We start from the raw sequence: 25,025 nt of genomic DNA, 5'->3' as shown, positions 1-25,025 counted from the left end.
TTTGCAATCATTTTTGGGGCAAAAGTTGTCCCCCTCACAAACAAAATTGACGTGTTTTTGGATTTTTTGAAAAAAAAATATCCTGGCCGCTATGTCTTGCGGAACGTTTTTGATGGACCACCCCGTATAAAATCCTTAAGTGACTGACTCACTGATTAATCACGATCCTGCTCAAACCACTCAACGTAAGAAGCTCAATTTTGGCATACAGGTTGATTCTATGGTGTAGAGGTTCGATAAGAAGGGATTTTTCGAAATTCCAGTTTCAAAGGGGTGAAACCACCCCTCAAATATTACAATATTTTTTATTTAAAAAACGGTCAAGTTTTCGAAAAAACGCTTAAACACGTATATTTTATTTGGTTTTTTTACATATTTTAATATTTTTTAAAAATGTATACAGGGTGTTTCGAAAAATCTGGTCATTGATTAATCACGCTCATTAATCACATGCTCAAAGCGCTTGACGTAAAAAGCTGATTTTTGGAAAACGGATTGACTTTAGGGTGTAGAGGTTCGGTAAGAAGGGATAACCACCCCTCAAATATTAGAATATTTTTTATTTAAAAACCGGTGAGTTTTTCGGAAAAACTCTTAAACACGTATATTTTACTTTGTTGTTTTACATATTTTAAGATTTTTGAAAAATTTATACAGGGTCTTTCATAAAATATGACCATTGGGTAATAACGATTCTGCTTAAACTGCTTGACGTTTAAAGCTGATTTTTGGTAAACGGAGTGACTGCGGGGTGTAGAGGTTCGATAAGGAGGGGTTTCTCGAATCTCAAATTCCAAGATTACAATATTTGTTATTTAAAAAACGGTTAGTCTTTCAGGAAAACGCTGGGACAAGCATAATTTATTTTGTTTTTTACATATTTTGAAATTTTTAAAAAAATCATACAGGGTTTTCCAAAAAGTCGGGTAATAATAATCGGGATTAACCACGATTCTGCTTAAACTGTTTGACGTAAAAAACTTATTTTTGGCAAACGGATTTTTCAAAAGTCAAATTCCAACGAGATGAAACTACCCCGCAAATATTACCAAGTTTTCTATATAATTTTTTTACCATTTCAAATTTTTTCGCAAATCCAGTTTTAATGGAAATTCTTGCTTTGCTTTATCATCACCATTACAAATGTTTCGACGCGAACGAAGTCGCGGGTACACCCTAGTATATTTTATAAATCCCTACCTAAATAGAAGCGGCAGAGAGTCCATATGGACTTGACGAATATGTCACCGCAAAATACTGCGCCATTGGCTACTTGCAAATTTGTCGAATTTTTATTGATGGGACGCGTCGTCTAATTTTTTACGAGAAACATCGAGATAATATCGTTTCTCCCCTTACGGATGCTCCGTAGCTACAGAACGGATAGATACCCTAAAACACTTCTCGAAAAAATTACAGCCCTCGAAAAGTGAAATAAAAATAATATATTTTGTTTATTTTTTTAAGAACCTCGGTAAACCGTTTTTCTTGAAATTTGGTACTCTTACACTATTTTGGACAACCTGTATATAAAATTATCTAAAATAATTATTGCATTAATCGTAATTTGCAAACAAACGCGACGCCGTTTTTTTATCGTACAGTGTTATAAAATAAATAAAACCATATATTAAATAAGAACAATTTATTAAACAGCATGTATTATAAATCACAATAGCTTGACACTGAAATTAAGTTAAAATTGGTAATACTCTATAGTTTATAATACATCTTAAAACTAAAAATGGTAACATAAATATTTAGTCACAGAGTGGGTGATTTTGGATGTGTAATAAAAATTGACACCAGACTCCTGAGAGAGATTTTTAGATATTATATACCTATTATTTAAAACTATAATATTTTTATTGATAATGTCACAGCTAACTATGAGTTTTTTTGTAAAAAAGTTTAATTTTTTGGTTACAATTTGTTTTATTACAACATCGATATTTTCTCCCCTGTACTTTATACCTACAATAATATCATTAATGTATGATCTTGATGGAAGTAGTATTACATAAAACATTATAAAGATCGAAATGTGATAGGTGTATCTATTATGCAGGGGGGGGGGGCAAAATTAAAGAAAGGAACATCATTTTAAGCGCATGCTGAATTTTTAACAGGAAAATATAATTTTTTACATGGAAAAAGTGAGAGTATACAAGGTTCGGCAATAGTGCGTCGGGCATCTGTAGCTCCTAAAATAAAAAACTTGAGAATTTTGTTTAAGTAAAAATCTAAAGTATGTACCAGGATGTATTTCCGGAAAATATTTTAACTTCTATAGGGTGGCTTAAAAAAGTGTGAGTGGATCTGGATGATTTTTTTTAATGGAACATTAAAAAAAATAACAATAATAATAATTGAAATATTACTGCGTGTATCCGGAAAACTATTGAAAATTTTGAAATACTTTAAATACAAAAAATGTTCATTTTTTAATTCTCCATCAAATAAAAAAATAATATACAGGGTGTTCCATTTATAAAAACCAAATAAAATTATTTTATATTTTTGAAAGTTTGGCGTAAAATACTGAACATCCTGAATGATTTACGATTACCATATTTATAGCAAAGCAAAAATAGATCATCTAAAGTAAATATCTAATGTAGTTTTGATTTCAGAACGGTTCTTGTATTTTTAATATTTTTTTTAAGAAGGGTTGAAAAATATATATTTTTGATTTATTTTTTAATATCTCTGAAACTATTGAAATAGATTTACTCATATCTTAGGACTATGTAAAGTGATCTGAAAGGAAGCGAAAAATGCAATAATATAGAGGGTGTTTCATTTAAAAAAAATCATCCCGATCCACTCACACTTTTTTGAGCCACCCTATAGAAGTTAAAATATTTTCCTGATATACATACTAGTACGTACTTTAGGTTTGCACTTAAACAAAATACCCAAGTTTTTTATTCTAGGAGCTACAGATGCCCGACGCACTATTGCCGGACCCTGTATACCGGGTGCGTCTCAAAAGTGGCTTAGCACTATAAATTTTTTATTTTTTCCGATAAAAGAACGTACGTTAGTATATGACATAAATTGGGATTGATTGACATATTCAAATGTTTTCGGTCACTTCCTGTTTCACCGTAAATGACTACAACTTCTGATTTATAAATAGCACCCTTCGTATTTTTTTTACTTTATTCGATTGAAAATGACACTCTGAATCGAATGACATATCATATGTCAGCTTTTGACATGTTCGCTCAAAAACAAATTGTATTTTAAATTTCATTCTAGAGCGTCATGACTGTGTTAACAACACTAATTTTTAATCAAGGAGCCTTGGAAAAATAGACTTGATCGTCTAATGTTTTTAGTGTCTTGTCCTGGCCGGTTAAAAGATGCCCAAATCGTATTTTTAATCATATCTCAATTTTTTCAAATGGAACTAGGGTGGCTCATTAGCATATTTTGAAAAAACATTTTTTTACTAATAAATTGATACCAGACACTTGGTATTTCGAGTCAAATTGTCGTTATGAACCGCATGTTACAATTTCAAATAAACTATATGCGAAAATGTCAAAAGTTGACATAATATGATATGTCATTATATTGAGAGTATCATTTTTTATCGAATAAAGTAAAAAAAATACCGAGGGTGTCATTTAAAAATCAAAAGTTGTCATTTCCGATGAAACCCGAAGGGACAGAAAACAATTGAATATGTAAATCAATGCCAATTTATGTCATATTCTAATATACCAAATCTCGTTTTTTTTTATCTGAAAAAATAAAAATGTTATAGGGGGTGAACCACTTTTGAGACGCACCCGGTATATGATAGTGACAGTGTTTGTATGTTATTTTAATTCAAATGTAATATCATATAAAAAAATGTTATACTTAATTTTTTGATTATCGTCTATCGAAACAACCTTTTTTTCGCTGACTTTCGATATGTCTTTATCAACAATAATTATTAATATAAGCACACGAAATCGTATTGTTTAAATTAAAGAACAACTTGTATTTTAAAATCTCTGGCCTTTTGAGAATTCAATCATTAATATAATACTTTCTTAACAGTAGAATGCTTGAAAATTAATTTCAAGCATATCTACTCGAAGTTTTTTAACTTTAAAAAACTTATTTGATTTTCTTAACTACATTTTCGCTCTAGACATTTAGTAGTAGGTAATGGCTTGAGGAGGTAGCCTGGGTATAGGGTCGCCGAACCCAGATTGGGGTAACTGACTAGGATGTACTGCCTCTACCTGGACTTGAGGAACTGTAGGAGTAGCATAACTCATTCTGGTCTTCAGCGGCCTAATCCTGCGACTTGGGGATCCAAAACCTGCGTTTCTGGGATCCAGTGGTTCATACCCGTTACGATCTACAAGTAAATAATACCGTATGATCGAATAAAAACGGCGTCAGCGATGGCTTTGAAATGAAGATTGCTGTCATTTTATATGTAAAATTATATGGGAAATGTCATCGATCGTCATTTCCAAGCCCTGACTAAAAGTAATCAAATTAAATCTAATTGTGATACAGTAAACACCAAATACTCACCGGCAAAAAAAAACGGCCACTAAAAACTAGTCTCAATTTTAAAGTTGGATTTCTCGAGGGCCACTCATTAGATTTTTATGATTTTTTTTCAATTGTAAATTAATTCCTTCTTAACGGATGCTACGTCAGAAATTTCTATTCCGAATTTATTTTGAGCATATACAGGGCACAACAATAAGACGAAGTTTTTTGCCCGAATTTTGTAACACCATGTAGGATGCAGCAGCTGTAGTACCTGTAGTAGTTATTGCTAAATCAAATCACATTGTATAGCCTCATCTTTTGTGAGTATTTTGTTTTTTTAATCACGACATTACCTCTGTTTGTACTGGAGATACGCTGCTTTAAAACGAAAGTCTCGGAAAAATGCTTCGCAGGCAGAGAGTTCTATCTATAAATAATCAAGGCGACATAGACGAAAAGGGATTTATGAATATTTGCAATATGACAACAACGGTTGTCAACTTAAAAAAAATGCCAATATCTGTGACGGATGTTGCTCGTATTGTGGCTTTAATTGAGGATGGCCGAAGTCAACGTTATGTGTCCGATACCCTGGATATACCTCGAACAACAGTCCAGGATGCCTGGAATCGGTATATGGAAATGGGAAATTTCACCAGGCGAGTGGGTTCCGGAAGAAAACGGAAGACAAATGCAATTGACGACTGCTTTATTATTCTGAATACTTTACTAAATCTTAGAATTACAGCGTTTCAGAATCAACATCTGCTACAAGCCGTGCGTAGAACTCAAGACAGTGCGAGAATACTAAAAGAAAGACTCCGACGAAGACTAAAAGAAAACAGCTTGTCTGCAAGGAGGCCTGCCGGTGAGTGTTTACTTGAATTCCTCTTAGCATGCAATCTTGAAGTTCTCAATGTAGGGAACAGCCCCACGTTTGTGACAAAAATGCGGGCAGAAGTGTTAGATTTAACAATCGGGAGTGCTGGTGTAATCAGTTACGTGAAACAATGGAGGGTCTCAACGGAACCCTCCCTATCAGATCACAGAATCATCGAGTTCAAATTAGGAGGAATCACACCCCAAACAGAAACCCGAAGGAATCCAAGAAAAACAGACTGGGACATGTATAACACCAATCTCGTAGACAACCTAAACCGTATAGATGCAAGTAGGGCCAGAAACCATCTGCATCTAGAATGGTACGCAAGGGAAGTCAGCGGTGCAATATTGGATGCATATGAATCTAGTTGCCCCGCAAGTAAAGGCATACAAAAAAGTAACAACAAGCCCTGGTGGAACAAGAAATTGGCCAAACTTAGATCGGAGGTCCGACGACTCTTTAATAGAGCTAAATCCAGTTGCGAATGGCAGCTCTACAGCGAGAAATTAACTGAGTATAAGAAGGAGATAAGAAAGGCAAAGGGGTCTGACTTTAGATCCTTTTGCGAAAACATCACTTCTACTCCTGTTGCAGCTAGATTACACAAAGCTATGGCCAAGAGTGGATCTATCCCCAACATGGCACTTAAGAAATCTGACGGAAGCTACACGGAGGGAGAGGAAGATAGAGCAAATCTCCTACTTTATACACACTTTCCAGGTAGCATACCTATTGATACTTATGTAGCTCCCACTGAACCCCACAATCCTTGCAGGGAAGATTGGGAAGTGGCCAAGCTAGTAATAACAGAACAAAAGCTGAAATGGGCGATCGACGCCTTTCAGCCCTATAAAACAGCAGGAGTGGATGGGATCTTTCCTGCCCTTCTAAAGGAGGGTCAGCAAATATCTACTCACCATCTACTAAGCATTACAAGAAGCAGTCTAGCGATGGGATATATACCAACCACATGGAGAAGAGCAAAAGTAATCTTCATACCCAAAATAGGCAAAACTGACTGGACAAATCCCAAATCATTTAGGCCTATTAGTCTCACATCGTTCATACTAAAAACGCTGGAGAAAGTAGTTGACAACCATATTGGAGAAAATCATCTAAAGGTTAAACCACTGCATGATAGTCAGTATGCATATAGAACGGAGTACCAATTAACGGAGCTAATACAGACAAGTCTGGATAGCAAAGAAACAGCAATTTGTGCCTTCTTGGATATTGCGGGGGCGTTTGACAATATACCACATAAGGTGGTCAGGCGATCTCTAGAAACAAGAGGGGTGAACAGAACTATTATTCGCTGGTTTTGGGAAGCGAAACGCTTGCCCAGCAGTTAAAAGACCATACCATAACTTGGTATACTGATGCTTCCAAAACCAATACGGGAACAGGGATCGGAGTGTTTGGGCCGAGAGCTAATTACTCCGAACCAATGGGCACTTACCCTAGTATCCTACAGGCAGAAATCTACGCTATCGAGAGATGCGTACAACTTATCTTAGATAGGAACTATCGGAAACAAGAAATAGCCATCTTATCTGATAGTCAAGCAGCGTTAAAGGCGATCAACTCAGTATCAATCGATTTGAAATTGGTCAAAGAATGCATAGAGAAGCTGAATAAATTAGGCAAAGAAAACAAAGTCCTCCTACACTGGGTGCCTGCTCACCAAGGGATAGAAGGCAATGAAAAAGCAAATAATCTAGCTAGGAAAGGAGCGAACACTCCACTAACTGGACCAGAACCGTTCTGCTTTCCAAGTGGTAACCAACTCAAGGCGGAACTCAAGAACTTGGAAGATTCCATCCGCAACCTGGAATGGAAATGTTGCAATGGTCTAAGACACTCGAAGAAGTTTCTGATGGCTTATGATCAAGAAAAATCACAGATCTTCCTGGGTCTGAGTAAGAACAATCTTCGGATTATCACGGGGTTTTAACAGGACACTGTCTCCTCAATGAACACCTCGGTAGATTGAAACTAAGAAGAAACGGCGAATGCAGATTCTGTGGGGAAGATGGGGAAACACCAGTACACCTCATCACTGAGTGCGCCGAGACGACAACCATTCGTGCCATGAATTTTGGTACGACTGATATTGGAGATGGAGAACTACCCTCTATAAAACCGTCCCAGATACTGGCTTCTGTCAAAGCCCTGGGACTGTATGATGAGTTATGATTCAAGAAAGGGGGACACAATGGATCTGTAAGGTCGAAGTGATTAACCCCCCTCCCATTCATTCTAAAATTCTAAAAAAAAGGAGGCCTGCCACAGGACCCCAACTACTTCCAAGACATCGTCGAGCACGTCTTCAGTTTGCGCGTTTACATGTGAAATGGGATATTGAGTTATGGACGAAATCTTTTTTGGAGGCGTTTATTTTAAAGCAGCGTATCTCCAATACAAACAGAGATAATGTCGTGATTAAAAAAACAAAATGCTCACAAAAGACGAGGCTACAATGTAATTTGATATAGCAATAACTACTCACAGCTGCTGCACCCAACAGGGTGTTACAAAGTTCGGGCAAAAAACTTCGTCTTATTGTTGTGCCCTGTATATGCTCAAAATAAATTCGGAATAGAAATTTCTGACGTAGCATCCGTTTAGAAAGATTTAATTTACAATTTAAAAAAAATCATCAAAATCTAAAGAGTGGTTTGCGAGAAATCCAACTTTGAAATTGGGATTAATTTTTAGTGGCCGGTTTTTTTTGCCGGTGATTGTATACAGAGTGGTCCGAACTATATTTCGGAAACTTCGGCAGCATATTCTGCAGATAAAAATAAGTAAAAAAGTTCGTATAAATGTATGTCCTAAAATGCTTAGTTTCGGAGATACAGGGTGTAGAAGTTTCATTTTTATTTCAATTTTTTCCAAATACTATCTGAAGTAACGTCTATATTCGGATGAAAATTGGTGTCTGGAAGTTTTTTGATATGAGGAATTTGATTTTGATGTCAATATGACTCCTACTAGTAGAGGGCGCCACCTACATATTTTTAACTGATTTGAAGAGTAATCACTTTTCGTCCATATTTGTATAAAACTACTGAGTAAAAAAATATACATTTGCGACGTTTTTTACGTGAAGAAGGTCTCTTGGTAAAAATCGCTACGAGTAATGGTTTTCGAGATAATTGGAATCGAAATTATCAATACCTGTCATAATTGACATAAATTAAACATGTTGACTAAATAGTTATTAGACTAAAATCATAAATTTGAAAAGTTTTTGTGTCAAAAGTTCCACAGAAACTGTTTTATCATCATTTTTTGCAGAAAAATTTATGATTAATTTAAAAAAATAAAAATTTCCCAAATTTATTGTTTCAATAAAATAACTATCTACTCAACGTGTTTATTTTTCGTCAATAATGACATGTATTGTCTATTTCCATTCTAAATATCTTAAGAACGGTTGCTCGTAGCGATGTTTACAAAAAGATATTTTTTACGTAAAAAGTCACAGAGATGTATATTTTTCGCTCGGTAGTGTTATACAGGTACGAACAAAAAGTTATTACGCTTCAAAACGGTTAAAATATATGTGGCGCCCTCTACTAGTAGGAGTCATATTTACACCAAAATCAAATTTCTCATGTCAAAAAACTCCCAGACACCAATTTTCATCCAAATATTGACGTTACTTCAGAAATTATTTAGCAAAATCGAAATAAAAATTAAACCTCTACACCCTGTATCTCTGAAAGTAAACATTTTAGGACATACATTTATACGAACTTTTTTACTTATTTTTATCTGCAGAATATGCTGCCGAAGTTTCCGGAATACAGTTCGGACCACCCTGTATATGGCGTCTTTAGTATACAGGGTGGTCCGAACTGTATTCCGGAAACTTCGGCAGCATATTCTGCTGATAAAAATAAATAAAACAGTTCGTATAAATGTATGTCCTAAAATACTTAGTCTTTGAGATACAGGGTGTAGAAGTTTCATTTTTATTTCGATTTTTTCCAAATAATTTCTGAAGTAACGTCAATATTTGTATAAAAATTGGTGTCTGGGAGTTTTTTGACATGAGAAATTGATGAATTGTAGAGGGCGCCATCTACATATTTTTTAACTTGTTTGAAGAGTAATAACTTTTTGTCCATACCTGTATAAAACTACTGAGTAAAAAAATACAAATTTAAGACGTTTTTTACGTAAAAAAAGTTTCTTGGTAAAAATCGCTACGAGTAATGATTCTCGAGATATTCGAAATCGAAATTATCAATACATGTCATCATTGACATAAATTGAACATATATGTTGACTAAATTATTATTGGACTGAAATAATAAATTTGAAATGATTTTGTGTCAAAAGTACAACAGAAACTGTTTTATCATCATTTTTTCGAAGAAAAATTTGTAAAAAAAATCTAAAAATATAAAAAACCACGAAAATGTACAGCTGGTCCTAATAAAATTGAATACGATTTAAAACATATTTTTATTATTTCGGGCAGTATATTCTATGATACCAGTCCTCCATTTCTCTACTCATGTCATGCTGACATCCTGAAAAGTTTATTTGCCACTTTGTCAAAAGCAAATTTGTTTTATTCAATGTCACAATAACCTTAACATGCCAAAATACTTGACACATAAATATACACTGCTCAAATATTCGAAAAAAATATGTAAAGAGTCATATTCATTTTTTTTGGAACTAGCTGTATATTTTTTCACTCAGTAGTTTTATACAGGTACGGACGAAAAGTTATTACTCTTCACTCTTACACTTACTCTTGGGGTGCAAGGGGTATTGAAGCGATACATATAGCCTAGCTTACCCAAAAGTCAACCTCACCTTCACGTGGTGCACCCTGTTTACACAAACGAGGCTCTGACGTCCGAGTATAGGCGGTATAACCTTATACAACCCTCAGACCTACCATCTTCTGGGGAAAAGGAGTAATAAAATACACCTAGCCGGCCGAGAACGTAGCACAAGGGAACTATCGTCGCAGTCCTCACTGTGCCATAGCCATCCCGTGCTACAGTTGCAGCCAAAACTGTGCGGCAGCGTAACCGCCACAGTTAAACCTTTTCACGCAGCTTACACACACCAATGATGGAACATTCGAGTGGGACAAAATTATCGTCCGGAGGTAAAAATACCCCTCAATCGGATCTCCGGGAGGGGGTGCCTACTCGAGCGTATCATCGGAGAAACAAAAAACATCAATGTTTCACGTTCGCGGCGTGGAACGTCCGCACTCTACTGGACAAGATAAATTCAAATCGACCAGAGAGAAGAACAGCACTGGTCTCACAGGAACTCCACCGATTAAATATAGATGTTGCCGCTCTAAGCGAAACACGCTTTGCAGATGAAGGTAGTCTCACTGAGGAGCATTACACCTTCTTTTGGAAAGGTCATCCCAACAACACACAGGAGAATTCATGGTGTAGGCATTGCGATCAAAAACGAAATCGCCACCAAGTTAACAGAAGTACCTATTGGTGTCTCCGAACGTCTTATGACCCTAAGGTACCCCATATCAGACAAAACTTACGTCAACATCATTAGTGCCTACGCTCCCACCCTTGACGCTAAAATTGAAGATAAGGATAAATTTTACCAAGCTTTACAAAATGCCCTTCAACGAATTCCAAAGCACGAACGAATCATTTTGCTAGGTGACTTTAATGCCCGTGTAGGCAAACAACAGGAAATATGGCCTGACGTATTGGGAAAACATGGAATGGGAAACGCAAATAGCAATGGTGAACGCTTATTAACAACATGCGCAGAGTATAATCTTTGCATCACCAATACGTGGTTCATGTTGAAGGACAAGTTTAAAGGTACCTGGAAACATCCTAGATCAGGCCACTGGCATCAATTGGACCACATAATCGTTCGAAGGACGCATCTAAAAGATGTTAGGCTCACAAAGCTAGAGTAGATGCCGAATGCGGCACTGACCACCGACTTTTAATTTCAAAAATGAAAATCCAGTTAAAACCCAAACATCCACGCTGTAAAAAGCAAAACAACATGACCAGATTGAACGTACGGGGTCTAGAAAACAACAATACCGCCGACGCCCTCCGGGAAGCCATCAAAGAATCACTTCCACCGATAACTTCAATCTCAGTATTGGAAGCTGAACAAGGCTGGACACAATTAAGGGATGCGATTCATAAAACCAGCGAAGCAGTACTGGGAAAGTCGAACAAAAAGAAACAACCAGACTGGTTTGACGAAAATCAACCGCATATACAGGCTTTGTTGGAACAAAAGCATAGAGCATATCAATCCGTCACTGCAAATCCACATAATCCAAGACTGGTAGACAACTTTAAAGCAGCCAACAACACGCTTCGAAGAGAACTGCGCCAAGTAAAGGATAACTGGTGGTCACAAAAAGCGAATCAGATTCAAGAGTACGCCACGCATCACGATTATCGTAAATTCTTCGAGGCTGTAAAAGAAGTATACGGCCCAACTAAGAAGGTAAGCTGCCCAATTATGGCTCAAAATGGCGAACTTCTAAAAGAGGAAGAACAAATTAGAAATCGCTGGAAAGAACATCACAGCCATATCCTTAACCAAGAAAACAACCCCAATATGGAAGCATTAAACACAATACCTCAGTATAACAGCCTCGATGTATTAGACATCCCAATAACAGAACAAGAAATAAAGACCTCCATAAAACAGCTTAAAAACAACAAACCAGCTGGCTGTGACGATATTCCGGCGGAAATCTATAAGTGTGCAAGTAAAGAACTTATTGGTCATCTTAAGGCTCTCTTTGATGTCGTATGGGAAAGCGGAGAGGTACCTCAGGATTTTCGCAATGCGAATATAGTGAATATATTTAAGAACAAAGGAAGTGCATCAGACTGCGGAAATTACCGGGGAATTTCGCTATTGGCTATCGGCGGAAAAATTCTTGCAAAAATAATGTCAAACCGCCTGCACCCATATATAGAAAAAATCCTTCCAGAATCGCAAAGGGGTTTTCGTACCAACCGCGGCACCGTCGATTCCATATTTTCCATCCGTCAACTACAGGAAAAAGTAAAAGAGCAGGAGTCTAAACTTTATGTTGCATTCATCGATCTAACAAAAGCCTTCGACTCTGTGAACAGAGATGCGCTTTGGGCAATTATGGAAAAGTTCGGAGTACCCAACAAATTTCTTACAGTGTGTAAAAGCCTCCAAAACAACAAGTCAAGAGTGTCACATCATGGATCACTGAGAGACCCATTCCTAACAAATACAGGAGTTAGGCAGGGATGTGTCTTAGCGCCTCTCCTATTCAACATATTCATGGCAGCGCTCTCCATTATAGTGGACAGCAAACTGCAGGAGAGAGGATTGGGCATTAGATACTGATATGACGGCGGTCTGTTCAACATAAAAAGACTCAGGGCAAAAACACGTACAAAATTTATCACAGAACTTCAATACGCTGACGACTGCACTCTAGTTGCAAACACGGTACAACAATTACAAGAAATGTTGAACACATATACCTGGGCATACGAGGCTTTGAGCCTTAAGCTAAACATCGACAAAACTAAAATCATGTGCACTCACCCGGAAGATCACAACAATGCTATAAAAATCGGAGAAGAACTATTGGAATATGTGGCGGAATTCAATTACCTTGGCAGTTTGATTTCGGAAAAGGCCAATATTGACTCTGAAATTCAGCACAGGATTAGTAGCGCCTCAAGGGCATTCTGGAAATTAAAAGACAGGGTTTTCTACAATCATGACTTGAGTACAAAAACAAAACTTGCAGTATACCGAGCAATTATAATCCCCACCATGATATATGGGAGCGAAACCTGGGTGCCTTACCGCCGACACATGAACGCATTGAACAAGTTGCAACAGAGACACCTTAGACAACTCTTAAGAGTCCGGTGGTTCCATCATGTCTCAAACGTATCGGTCCTTGAAAAATCTAACTGCGAGAGTATTGAAGTCATGGTCACAAAATCCCGCTTAAGATGGGCTGGTCACGTATGCAGAATGCAAGAAAACCGCATACCAAAATCTCTGCTTTACGGTGAGCTTGTGGACGGTAAGAGGAGGCCGGGTGGACAACTGAAAAGATACAAGGACATTTTCCACGAAAATTTAAAGGGAATTAACATGCAGAATGAGTGGGAAAAAGCAGCTCACAATAGAACTCAATGGAGAAGGGTTGTAAACTCAGTTAACAGCGGCAACCAAAAAGTAGAGAGGCAACAAAGCAATGAGATTTTTGAATGTCCGGAGTGCGGTAGGCAGATAACATCACGTATCGGGCTTTTCAGTCACAGAAAAGCTCATGAAAGAAAACGCCTTGCGTGACCATTTTCTTTATGTGTGTCGAATACTCGTCAGCGAGTAACGGCTGTATGTATATGTATGTATGTATTACTCTTCAAAACAGTTAAAACACATGTAGGTGGCGCCCCCTACAAATAATAGTCATACTGACATCAAAATCAAATTTCTCATGTCAAAAAACTTCCAGACACCAATTTTCATCCAAATATTGACGTTGCTTCAGAAATTATTTGGAAAAAATCGAAATAAAAATGAAACTTCTACACCCTTATCTCCGATATTAAGCAATTTAGAACATACGTGTATACGTACTTTTTTACTTATTTTTGTTTGCAGAATATGCTGCCGAAGTTTCCGGAATACAGTTTGGACCACCCTGTATAAATATCAAAACAATAACTGAGTTCTTCTAAATCATTTTATTGAATGCCTTAATTTACCTAATTGTCCTTTTGGTATTAAATTTGTATTAAAAACAGGTTGTTGTTGGAACTGATAGTTGATCTGTGGTACTTGACCAGCTAGGTTAGCTGGTGGAGGCGCACCTGGCTGGCTTGGGGTAGCTGCGGGTACCAAATTTGGTGAAGCTGGTAAGGGTGGGTACAAAGGTGACATGCCATTTGGTCGTGGCTGCTGACGCATGTTGGAGTAGCCTATGCCACCGGAACCCAATGCAAACGCACCTAGAATCAGATTTGTTGCTACAGTTGAATAATAGATATTTTTTATACAAGACGATAAAATTGTATTTTATCGTCGACCGAAAAGATTAATTCACGAGCGATGAAATCGCGAGTGAATTAATTTCGGGAGACGATAATGCAATTTTATCGTCGTATATAAAACAATGTTTTTTTTCCATAGCGAGGTACGTTTTAAAAAATATTCAGAAATTATTATTCCAAGGAATTTATTACGAGCAGAAAAAATATTGTGATGGGTTGGCGTTGGTTTATATGTAATTTGACAAATAAATAAAGCTGTCTCTTTAGTTGTCAGTTTTGAATCAATATTTTTTAATTCTCTTTCGTGTCGATTGCTGATTGAATTGGAGTCAGAAATGGCTCAAAACGAAATAAGTAAATTGCCAACAGATATTCAGGCTGAGGCGACAAACGTCGTATCCAAACTACTTCCATTTAAATCCCGAATAACTTATGAAAAGGAATACAAAAATTTTCAAAAATGGAAGCAATTAAAAAACGTGCGAGAAGAAATAAAGTTTTTAACCTGTCCTCCCTGTTAAAGTATCATATCTACCCTTGTGGTTAAAGTACTATTTTATATATAAAGGCAATTTTAACAGTTGCTATGGACAATAGGACATTTTTTACAAGTTAAAACTCTATGTATTCTCTAAACTCTACTAAAGTCTCTTTTAAACTTTTACGGAGCACTGAGATATCCTGTATTTTCAGATGACTGTTACATTAATAATTTACATACTTTATTAATCAAAACAATAACGAATTTAAAAATTGTACTGTTGCGTACGTACTGTATGATCGAGAAAAAAGGCGTCAGAGATGGCTATGAAATAAAGATCACTCTGTCATTTTATATGTGAATTTCTTCGAATAAAAAGATTAAGGAAGGAGTATAATGCTATCCATGTATTCATGTATGGTATAATAGACTGAGGTGAGGGGTGGGGCATGGGTGGGGATCCTTGACCCTTCTATTTGACGATTCATTTGACACATTTGAATTTGATTTAAATTTATGGGGATTTGTCAGTCTTTACTGAGCTTATTTTATGTTATTTATTATTTATTCTACTATTGGTAGATAGTTGTTTAGAGGTAGTAAATCTAGAAGGATTTTTTGTGACTTAAATTAACGGTGACACTATTGCGATTTATCGAAAAAGACTCTAAAATAGTTGGTTGTGTAGCGTGCGGTAAATGTCAGTAAAGAATCACACCTCAAGAAGAAACATTTTTGGAAATTTTTGAACGCAAAATATTTATATACACGTGTTTGTTGACTTGATATTAATAAAAACAATTATTTAAAAGCACAATTGTCTTTTAAACTTTTTGCGGAATCAAAAGACTAAACCACAGACAACTAGATTTAAATTAGTTTGCGACTAAACCAGAAACTATGGAAGGCTAAACTAAAAAAAGGAGTTTACCCTTTGAGTTTACCTTTTTAAAACTAAATACATGTTTTGTTGGTTGCCTGGATATTAAATAAAACTAAGAAATAAAAGCTTCATACTTTTTTTTATATGGCTGTCACTAATCGCCCGCTGTACGGATAAACAAAATAAATGTCTGATTTTTATATCAGAATATGAGAAAATCAATTATTTATTCATTTTAATAATATAATATTAATATATTAATAATAATGAATTATAATTTATATATATAACCAACGAATATGTACAGTTTTTAATTATGAACTGTTTTAATAAACGAAACATTAAAAATCATAAACGTATTAATACTTTTTAACATTACAATAGTCTTTAAACATTTCCTGAAGTTGGTTCTGCTAGAATTCGTGCAGCAATCCAAACTATAGTTTGCTATAGTCGATTATTGTACCAATTCTATATATCCTTGATTGTACCGTATAATCGAAAAAAAACGCAACGTATAAAATGACAGAGATTCTATTTTGATGTGTTTTACAGTAATAAATTTGTCGTCATTGTATATAAAGACTCATATGGGGAATATGATCGATCGTCATTCCCAAGCCAACTCGACGCCGTTTTTTTATCATACCGTATTTATTGAGTTTCGTTTTATAGGTATAGCCGATTAATTAATTTATTTAATATCCGTTTAGCGGACAACTAGCCACTCGTATTTTTATGTGCTCCGTGACCTTCATCAATGTCAAAATTGAAAGATGACAAAGTGGGGTTAAGTTTTCAATTTTGTTATGTTTATAATTCCTTTTCGCTCCCTTACACCGGTATTACAAAAATCTGATCATATTTTTACCCAAATACTTTCAAAGAGTTCATCACAACAAAACATGGTTAAGAAAGCTTTGGTTTTTCTCGCACCAGGTGCCGAAGAAATGGAATTTGTTATTGCAGTAGACGTCTTGAGAAGAGGCGGTGTCGATGTTACCGTAGCCGGTATACCTGATAGCAATGTAGTTAAATGCAGCAGAGATGTCTACATCAAGCCAGACATTGGCGTGGCCCAGTCCAGTGCCAAAGGCCCTTACGATGTAGTTGTCTTACCTGGAGGCTTAGGTGGTTCAAAAGCTATGGCCGAGTCACAAGAAGTGGGCAATATTTTAAAGAACCAAGAATGCAGTGGTGGACTCATAGCCGCCATATGTGCAGCTCCTACAGTTTTAAAAGCACATGGAATTGCAGAAGGCAAAGAGCTAACATCGTATCCAGCAATGAAAGCACAATTAGAAGAAGGAGGCAAATATAAATACAGCGAATGCAAGGTGGTGGTTGATGGAAATCTGATTACTTCGAGGGGACCAGGAACGGCTTTCGATTTTGCTTTAACTGTGGTAGATCAACTGGTGGGTAAAGATAAAGCTGTCGAAGTTGCTAAAGCTATGTTGCTCGACTATTAAAATGGAGGAGTTTGATAAAAATGTGATGAAATTTGTGTATATTTAGTGATTATTTGTTGTAAAATTAATTAAACTTGGTTTGTATTGCATTAATATTACTTATTGAAGCACAAATAAAAATAATAATTTATATGAGTTTCTGATTTATTTTTGCTGATAACGAATTAAATAAGTTTTAAGGTTTTAACGAATTTAAAAAAGTTTTAAGGTTTTTACGATATGCATTTAGTGGTTGCTAATAGAATGGCTGTTTAAAAAATCTCGTAAATAATTTTTTTTTTTTAAGAATTACAGATTTCTTGAAAGCATCACAAAAATGTAACTGTAAAATTAATTATATTCTTTAGATTCACATTCTGATTCACATTATATGTTTTGTTATGCATTGAAATAATGATACAAAATAATACAAGTAATTTTTTCCTAAAATGTATAGTTCTTGACAAAATGGCGACTGTAAATATAATACATACAAAAAAAGGTTTTGAAATTAAGTAAGTATAAGAAATGCTGTAATTGATTAAACATTAAATAAATGATTTAAAAAAATAATGCAATATGTAAGTTACAAGAATACTGTTATATGTTATTTGGAAATATAATAAATTTAAATTTATTAAATACCACTTATTGTAAACTTGACATTAGTAGGTAGGTACATGTAAGTAAAAAAAAATAAAATAAAAAAAACTGAATGAAATTACTTACAGGTTTCTTTCAAGCTCAATATCGGCTGGCGTGATTTTATACAGAAAAAACTAAGAAACTATTAATTCCAAATAAAGTAAATAGGTAATTTTACATTCAAATGCCTTTACAATTAAAATACAGCATGCAATCATTTTTCTAATAACCTTTTGGTGACCTACTTGCTGATACTATTAAACTACCAATAAATTCATTTGAATTTCATGATATCAGACACCTATCTAACAGTTGGTTGTTCCATAAAATTTGTACGACTATCGAAATTGTTATTTTCTCGAGCATTTTGATTTATTGAATTTTATGGTAAATTAATAGTTATGTTTAATAAATCAGAAATTATATTTATATCAAGCTTATCAAGCTGTTTGTGTCAAATAAAATAATTAGAATAAGTAGTGTTGTCAACCTTCAGGTATAAATAAACAAGAAGTCTTTGGAGTTGGACGTTGACATGTGACATAAAAAAATGCAATAACACAAAACATTGTCTATCTTGGTATATTCTTTGCATACACCTATTTATTAGAATAATTTAATGTATCTATTTCTAAAGAAGATTTTTTGTTATGGGATAGTGTAGGTGCAGTAATTCATTATTTTACAGATATATTAACTAATAAAAGCCTCTATTAGAGGTTTGCACAGTATAATTAATCTTTTATAGCTATCAGAGTGTACAAGGAGAACATTTTATATGCATATTACAGAATAATACCTACAAAACAAGGAATTTTAATGACTTATCTACCTCTACGCCTGTTCTGTATTTATATGTAAGTAGATCTATTGGTTTTCTTTATCTCTTAGTAATATTTAGTTTTACTCGTATATAAAGAGTAAACGAAAGAATGCAAATAAATATTGGAATGTGCTTCTGCTTCTTGAAAAAATTACACAATTTTTTTATATAAAAAATATTTCGGGTTGCCTTGTTTCTTCAGGGGAGTCTTAAATAAGTGCAAATAGTTTTAAGGGTAGGATATTTCGGCCCTAGAAACATGTCATGAGATTTTTTGCGAAAGAAAATTATTAACTTTTTAAATTTTAGAAACTAAAACTCGTTTTAAGTTAAAAAACATAACTTCTTGATATATTGTAACATATGTAGTAGATTTAGGTACAAGATAGAAAACCCAGAAAATATCCAGTAGTTTTCAAAATTTAAGTAATTTCTTTTTTTTGAAATTTTCAAAGTAAAATATCTCCGTTATTTTAGACTTAAGCGGCCCTCACACGATCAATAATATTGTCAATATTTTGGATTATTGACAATATTATTGAGTGTTTGAGCGTAGATATTGATGTACTTTCAATATATTGATGGATTTTCGGGTCCCTGAAAATACTAGTCAATATTAAAGGCGGAGCTAGTATTATTGACAATATATTGACCGTTAGGTCGCATGATTGACAAGATTTGACTAGTTTATTTAATCTATGGCTTATTTGTAACCATGGCGGAAGACAGAACATCGCCGTCGTTGTTTTCGGAAGATGAATCTGAGATTGAAACAAAAAGTGAACGAGAAATATTACAAATTTTTATAGATAGTTATCGTGAAATGCCAGAACTATGGGATATTTCGTCAAACGACTACTCCAACCGCGACAAAGAAAAAGAAGGTTATAAAAAATTATTAAACATTTATAAAAAATTAAAAAAATGCGGGAATAGAAGATGTGAAAAAAAAAATCAATTCGTTAAGAACAAATTTCCGAAAAGAACTAAAAAAAAAAAGACTCTCAACGCACAGGAGTGCAAGTGCAGACATATATGAACCTTCGTCTTGGTTGTTTTGGAACTTCAATTTTTGAAAGATGTAGAAAAGCCAGATAAAACGAGATCAACCATAAATGAAACAATAGAGGTAAGTACCTATTAATAGTTTTTATTTTATTTTAAAAGGATTATATCTATTCTTATACCTAACGCTTTATAAATGCGAATACTGCGACAAAAATAGTTGAAATAATCCTCAAAATAAAGTATAATATAATATCTATATAACAGTATGTTGCCAATCTACTTGTCCTTCTTGATTAAAATAATTTCGATAGAGATCTCTGATTTCCTTTGCTCTGTTAGTAGGGTTTCTAAATAATCCATGTTTAAGTCCTGTAAGTGTAAATTCCGTTCTGTCACATCCTGTGTCACATTGCCCAGTGGTTATATTCTCAGATATTAAAGTATTTTTATAATAATCAACAGATCCTTTTCGCATTAAAAATTATGTAAATAGCAACAAGCTATTGTAATAGTCGCGACTTTCTCCGGGGACAATTTTATGGGTTTTGAAATATTCCAAATCTTGTTACAAGTATACCAAATGCATTCTCTACAACTCTCCGGGCTCTAGAGAGTCGGTAATTAAATATGCGGTCGGTTCGTGTTGCATGTTCACGATTATATGGTTTCAGGAAATTATTACCCATTTGAAAAGCATCATCTCCTAGAAAAACGTAAGGGTATTTGGTGTTAGTATGTGGTATACTTGAAGGTTCTGGAATGTCTAACAAATTATTTTGAAACAATTCCCAAAATGTTGTATTGTGAATAGCTCCACCATCCGAAACTCTTCCGTTTGTTCCGCAGTCTACCATTATAAATTCGTAATTAGCGTTGACTATAGCCATCAGCACTATACTAAAGTATCCTTTGTAATTAAAGTAACGAGAACCGGAATTTGCTGGTTTCACAATATTAATGTGTTTTCCGTCAACAGCGCCAATGCAATTCCAAAACTGCCATTTTCTACCAAATTCTAATGCGACATTTCTCCATTCATCTTGAGTTCTTGGAAGCTGTAAAAAAAATATATTATTGTTTTTCAGGTTACATCTGAAGATCTACATACATCAAAAAGAACAAAAACCCAGGCAAAAACACCAGACAACAAACAGTTGTTGGCACTAGCATGCAAATACCTTTCGGAGGACGAAAAGTATGTAGAGGAAAGTCAGATTGCTAAAGTCTGGGCAAACAAACTAAAAGCTTTAGCACCCCAACAAAGGTTATTTGCTGAAAAAGCAATCAATGATATTTTTTTTGAAGCAGCGCTAGGAAATCTAAATCGTCACTCAGTAAAAATTAACGTGGCGGCTGAAGCAACTGGTTCACGACCACTATCAGCCGATAGTTGGACATCATCCATTGACCGTGGGAAATTTTATTCTACAAATTATGTTTCAACACCACTGCAGTCACCACTCACACAGCAAGAACATGAAGAATATCTAGTACTGCCAGAACATGTTACTTACTACGCACATACCTAATAAAAAGTTACAAATTATTGTATTTTAAACTTACTAACCTTGATGTAATCCTTTAAAACTCGAATTATGGCTTCACAAGTCTCCATAACTATTTCACTAATGGTTGTTGGTGAAATTATTGTTGAAAATTTTAAGTCCTCAAAGGATCTTCCTGTTGCCAAAAATCTAAGTGTGACGGCAAATCTTTCAGTTGCTGGTATAGCTTCCCGCATATTCGTGTTTTCTTTGGTAATATAAGGAGTGACCAAATGAAGCAATAGATCATATATTTCGCCATTCATTCTGAAGTAATTTTTATAATCATCAGGCTCCTGTTTCTTAACGTAGTCTAGAAGATTTAGGTGACCAAACTTTTCTCTTTTTGAAATCCATTTTTTTATCCAACGCCTTTTCTTAACTTTTTTCTCACTTACATGTGCCAAAATGATGCAACACATGCTTTTTTCTTATGGTTCATTTGTTGGCACGATATTAACACTTAATATCGACACAAAACGTAAAATATAAATATTGATATGTGTATTGACCGTGTCATGTCACCTTTCAAATATTGATAAAATATTGACAATAAAAAACATTGACAATATTATTGATCGTGTGAGGGCCGCTTTATTTGAAAAACGGCGAAGAGAAATTATGTTTCTTTTATCGAGATCTACCAGCCCTGAAAATGTCTGCTCTTATGTAAGACTCGCCTTGTATAGTTTCCAACGATTTGTTCTAACTACTTATACTTTCACATTTCAATTTCAAAAATACCCAGTTTCAGATTCACACTGTATTTTCTCACTCCTACTATAATTGCATTTTTGAAAAATCAAATGTTTATCAAAACAAGGTATTTATATGCAAGGTTATGCATAGTATTCGGGGGAGACAATATAGGTATTTTCGAATCAATGGATATAAAATTTATTATACGTTACCATTTCCTAGATTTATAACACCCAATGCACCTGAGCCCAAAAATACCGCCCCGTTATTAGCTGGTACATTTGCAGCAGCAGCATTTACTGGTATTGCTGGTGGTGGTAACAATGGTATTATTGCAGTTCCTGCAAAAAAAATAACCAACTTTTTATATATGCCACTGTAAATGTCCGAAATGCGGCAAAACCTAGGATAAGCGCGCTAAACCTAGGATTTAGCAAAAGCAAGTGGTAAAAGCTCGAAAACTTCTTTATTTTGCTTCCATTTCGGACTTTTATCGGACCCAAACAGTAAATCTTAGGATTTACCACACCGCATTGGTAAAAGTACGAATTATTTTTTTTATAGCAACAATATCGACGAATTAAGGATGTCGATATACAAAGACATCTCTGTTTTTGTTTATTTAGGCATTTAAATTTTAACGATTATCGTTTTACGATATCGATTTTTGTAACGTATCAGTCTTATATTTATTAGACAGTTAAAGCACGGTCAAAGACATAGACGTAAACGTATCGTTTGACATGTACGCTTGCGCAGTGAGAAATTCACTTGCGTTTACGGATACGTGATACGCTTGCGTGATACGTATCTTTACGTGCCTTTACGTACGTACAAAACGCAAACGCATCGAGCCGAAGGAGTTTCGATTTTCACCCGAATGATGCCGAACGTACAAATTCACAAACAACTCGTTTCCACAACTGGCTAGTAATTAAGTTATTTCATAAATGTTGGGGCCAGTGTAACAGAACTGGGCCTATTTTATTACAATAAATTAGTATGAAAATATTAAGCATCATAATAAACTTATTTTGGAATCTATTTAATTAAATGCTAGTTCTTAGCCAAAATCCATATGAGGATTTTAAAAGATGGAATCTAATAAATAATCATAAAACTGTGTCTGTTTTCCAATATTTTTTATTACTAAGAGCATTTTAAGTTGTAAGTACTACTTTCTGTAATAAAATAATTTCCATTTATAATTTTCTTCATGGTTGGAACTTTTATAAATTTAATGTGGAATCATTGGAATAATAGATATCCATTTTCAGTTTTAAAATTAAATAAATTGTTTCACAAAATAATTTAGAATTACAAATGTACCATTTGCGTTACGTACATCAAAATACTTGCTTTAACTCTTGTTTACACGACAACGCAACGACAGACGTAACGTAGGTTTCTGCGTTACGTGTCGAGAGATACGTATACGTATTGTGCCTTGCTTTAACTGTCTATTACTGTAAATGTCCGAAATGCGGTAAAACCTAGGATAAGCGCGCTAAACCTATAGGATTTATACCAAAAGCATTAACTAATTAGGTTAGCCTGGTTATGTGAAGGGTGTTAATGCATTCATTAGCCTGGTCATTTGGAGGGTGTTAATGCATTGGTTAGCCTGGTTATTTGGGGGGTGTTAATGCATTGGTTAGGTGGTTATTTGGAGGGTGTTAGTGCATTGGTTAGCCTGGTTATTTGGAGGGTGTTAATGCATTGGTTAGCCTGGTTATTGTGGGGGGTGCATATTTTTTGTTAGAACCATTTTCTCCTATCTGCCAAAATAAAGTGGTGGGGGAAGGTTAGATCTGTTTCTATTTAAACATTAGCTTGTTTAAAAAAGCGTTTTTGACTCTATATTATAGCGTATAAACAATAATAATAAGTTTTTAAATGTAGACGCTAGGGGGCGCTGTCTTACAATTTAACAAACATTGCGCGTTTTAAAAAAAAATTAAATGCGATAGTATATATAAGTTTAGCTGATAGTAAAGAGTAATAAAAGCTCAAAAAGTCAGCGAAAACCGCATCTTGATATTCTCTTTCAAACCGAAGATATTAGCAAAATTATAATAAATACGAAAAAAATAGGCCCTTAATTACCTAACTTTTTAACACACATTGGTTAGGTGGTTATTTGGTGGGGTTGGTTGGTTTTTACTACCACTTGCTTATTCGTACTTTTACCAATGCGGTGTGGTAAATCCTAAGATTTACTGTTTGAATCCGGTAAAAGTCCGAAATGGAAGCAAAATAAATAGTTTTCGGGCTTTTACCACATGATTTTAGTAAATCCTAGGTTTAGCGCGCTTATCCTAGGTTTTACCGCATTTCGGACATTTACAGTAACATATATATTAGTCAAATTTAGTAGAAACATTTGGTGTTTTTTTACAACAATAAAATTACACATGTCTATCCATACATATCTTCCATAACATAGATTAATCACAGCCTATTTATAACCAGCGTGTCTATTTACGATCATTTGTATTGAACTTTAGTTAGTTAGTTTATTTAAGTTAGTCTTTTTAGTTAAGTTATTGGGGTGAGCCACTTTAGAGAAATATTATTTCGATAAGTTCTTTTTAGTTGATAAATACTAGTTAGATACCATGAAAATATCGTCTAGGATGAAGAAAAAAAAATTCTGGAAAAGTTTGATCTATTAATATTAATATTAAGAGGTTTGGTTGTAGTGTGATTTAAATAATAAGTGCAACACATTTTTGTGTTGTAAATATCAATACATATTCTTGTAGGAAATTGAACGATCTTCAAAAAAGGTCTGTTATGCTTTTTCATTAATCGGCTCATTTGACAGTTATTGAAGGTCTACAAGATTTAATTAATAAAAAAAATATTATCTAAAAAGCTATATTATCCTATACAGGGTGTCCCAGAAATAAGTGCAAGTATTTTAACTGGTAGTGTAGTTCAACCCCAGAAACATGCCTATGAGGTTTTTTTCGCGAAAAAAAAAAATTGAAAATTCGAAGTTTTTTGGATTTTTTTTTAGTTTTTAGTTAAAAAAAATTCTTGATAA

At 34.6% G+C, this 25,025-nt stretch overlaps 2 protein-coding genes across 2 annotated transcripts in view; one reads left to right on the top strand and one right to left on the bottom strand.

Annotated features, from left to right (window-relative positions):
- Positions 1-3,818: 3,818 nt before the first annotated feature.
- The window catches only part of LOC115874577 (proline-rich protein 36-like), a 57,453-nt gene continuing 36,246 nt past the window's right edge, over positions 3,819-25,025 (bottom strand). The window contains exons 4-6 of the mRNA XM_030889770.1: positions 22,189-22,317; positions 14,158-14,400; positions 3,819-4,363 (exon numbers count right to left, since the gene is read on the bottom strand). Coding sequence (XP_030745630.1) covers positions 4,155-4,363; positions 14,158-14,400; positions 22,189-22,317 — 581 coding nt within the window. The 3' untranslated portion in view covers positions 3,819-4,154. The remainder of the gene's footprint in view (positions 4,364-14,157; positions 14,401-22,188; positions 22,318-25,025) is intronic.
- On the top strand, positions 16,570-17,414 carry LOC115874578 (protein dj-1beta). The gene has a single exon (XM_030889771.1). It carries the CDS (start codon positions 16,616-16,618, stop codon positions 17,276-17,278), a length of 663 nt encoding a protein of 220 aa, XP_030745631.1. The 5' UTR covers positions 16,570-16,615; the 3' UTR covers positions 17,279-17,414.

The sequence above is a fragment of the Sitophilus oryzae genome, unplaced genomic scaffold, assembly GCF_002938485.1.
Source record: "Sitophilus oryzae breed Bouriz unplaced genomic scaffold, Soryzae_2.0 scaffold_1297_pilon_pilon, whole genome shotgun sequence".
NCBI classification, from domain to species: Eukaryota; Metazoa; Arthropoda; class Insecta; order Coleoptera; family Curculionidae; genus Sitophilus; species Sitophilus oryzae.
This window is presented reverse-complemented; position numbering and strand designations above follow the sequence as displayed.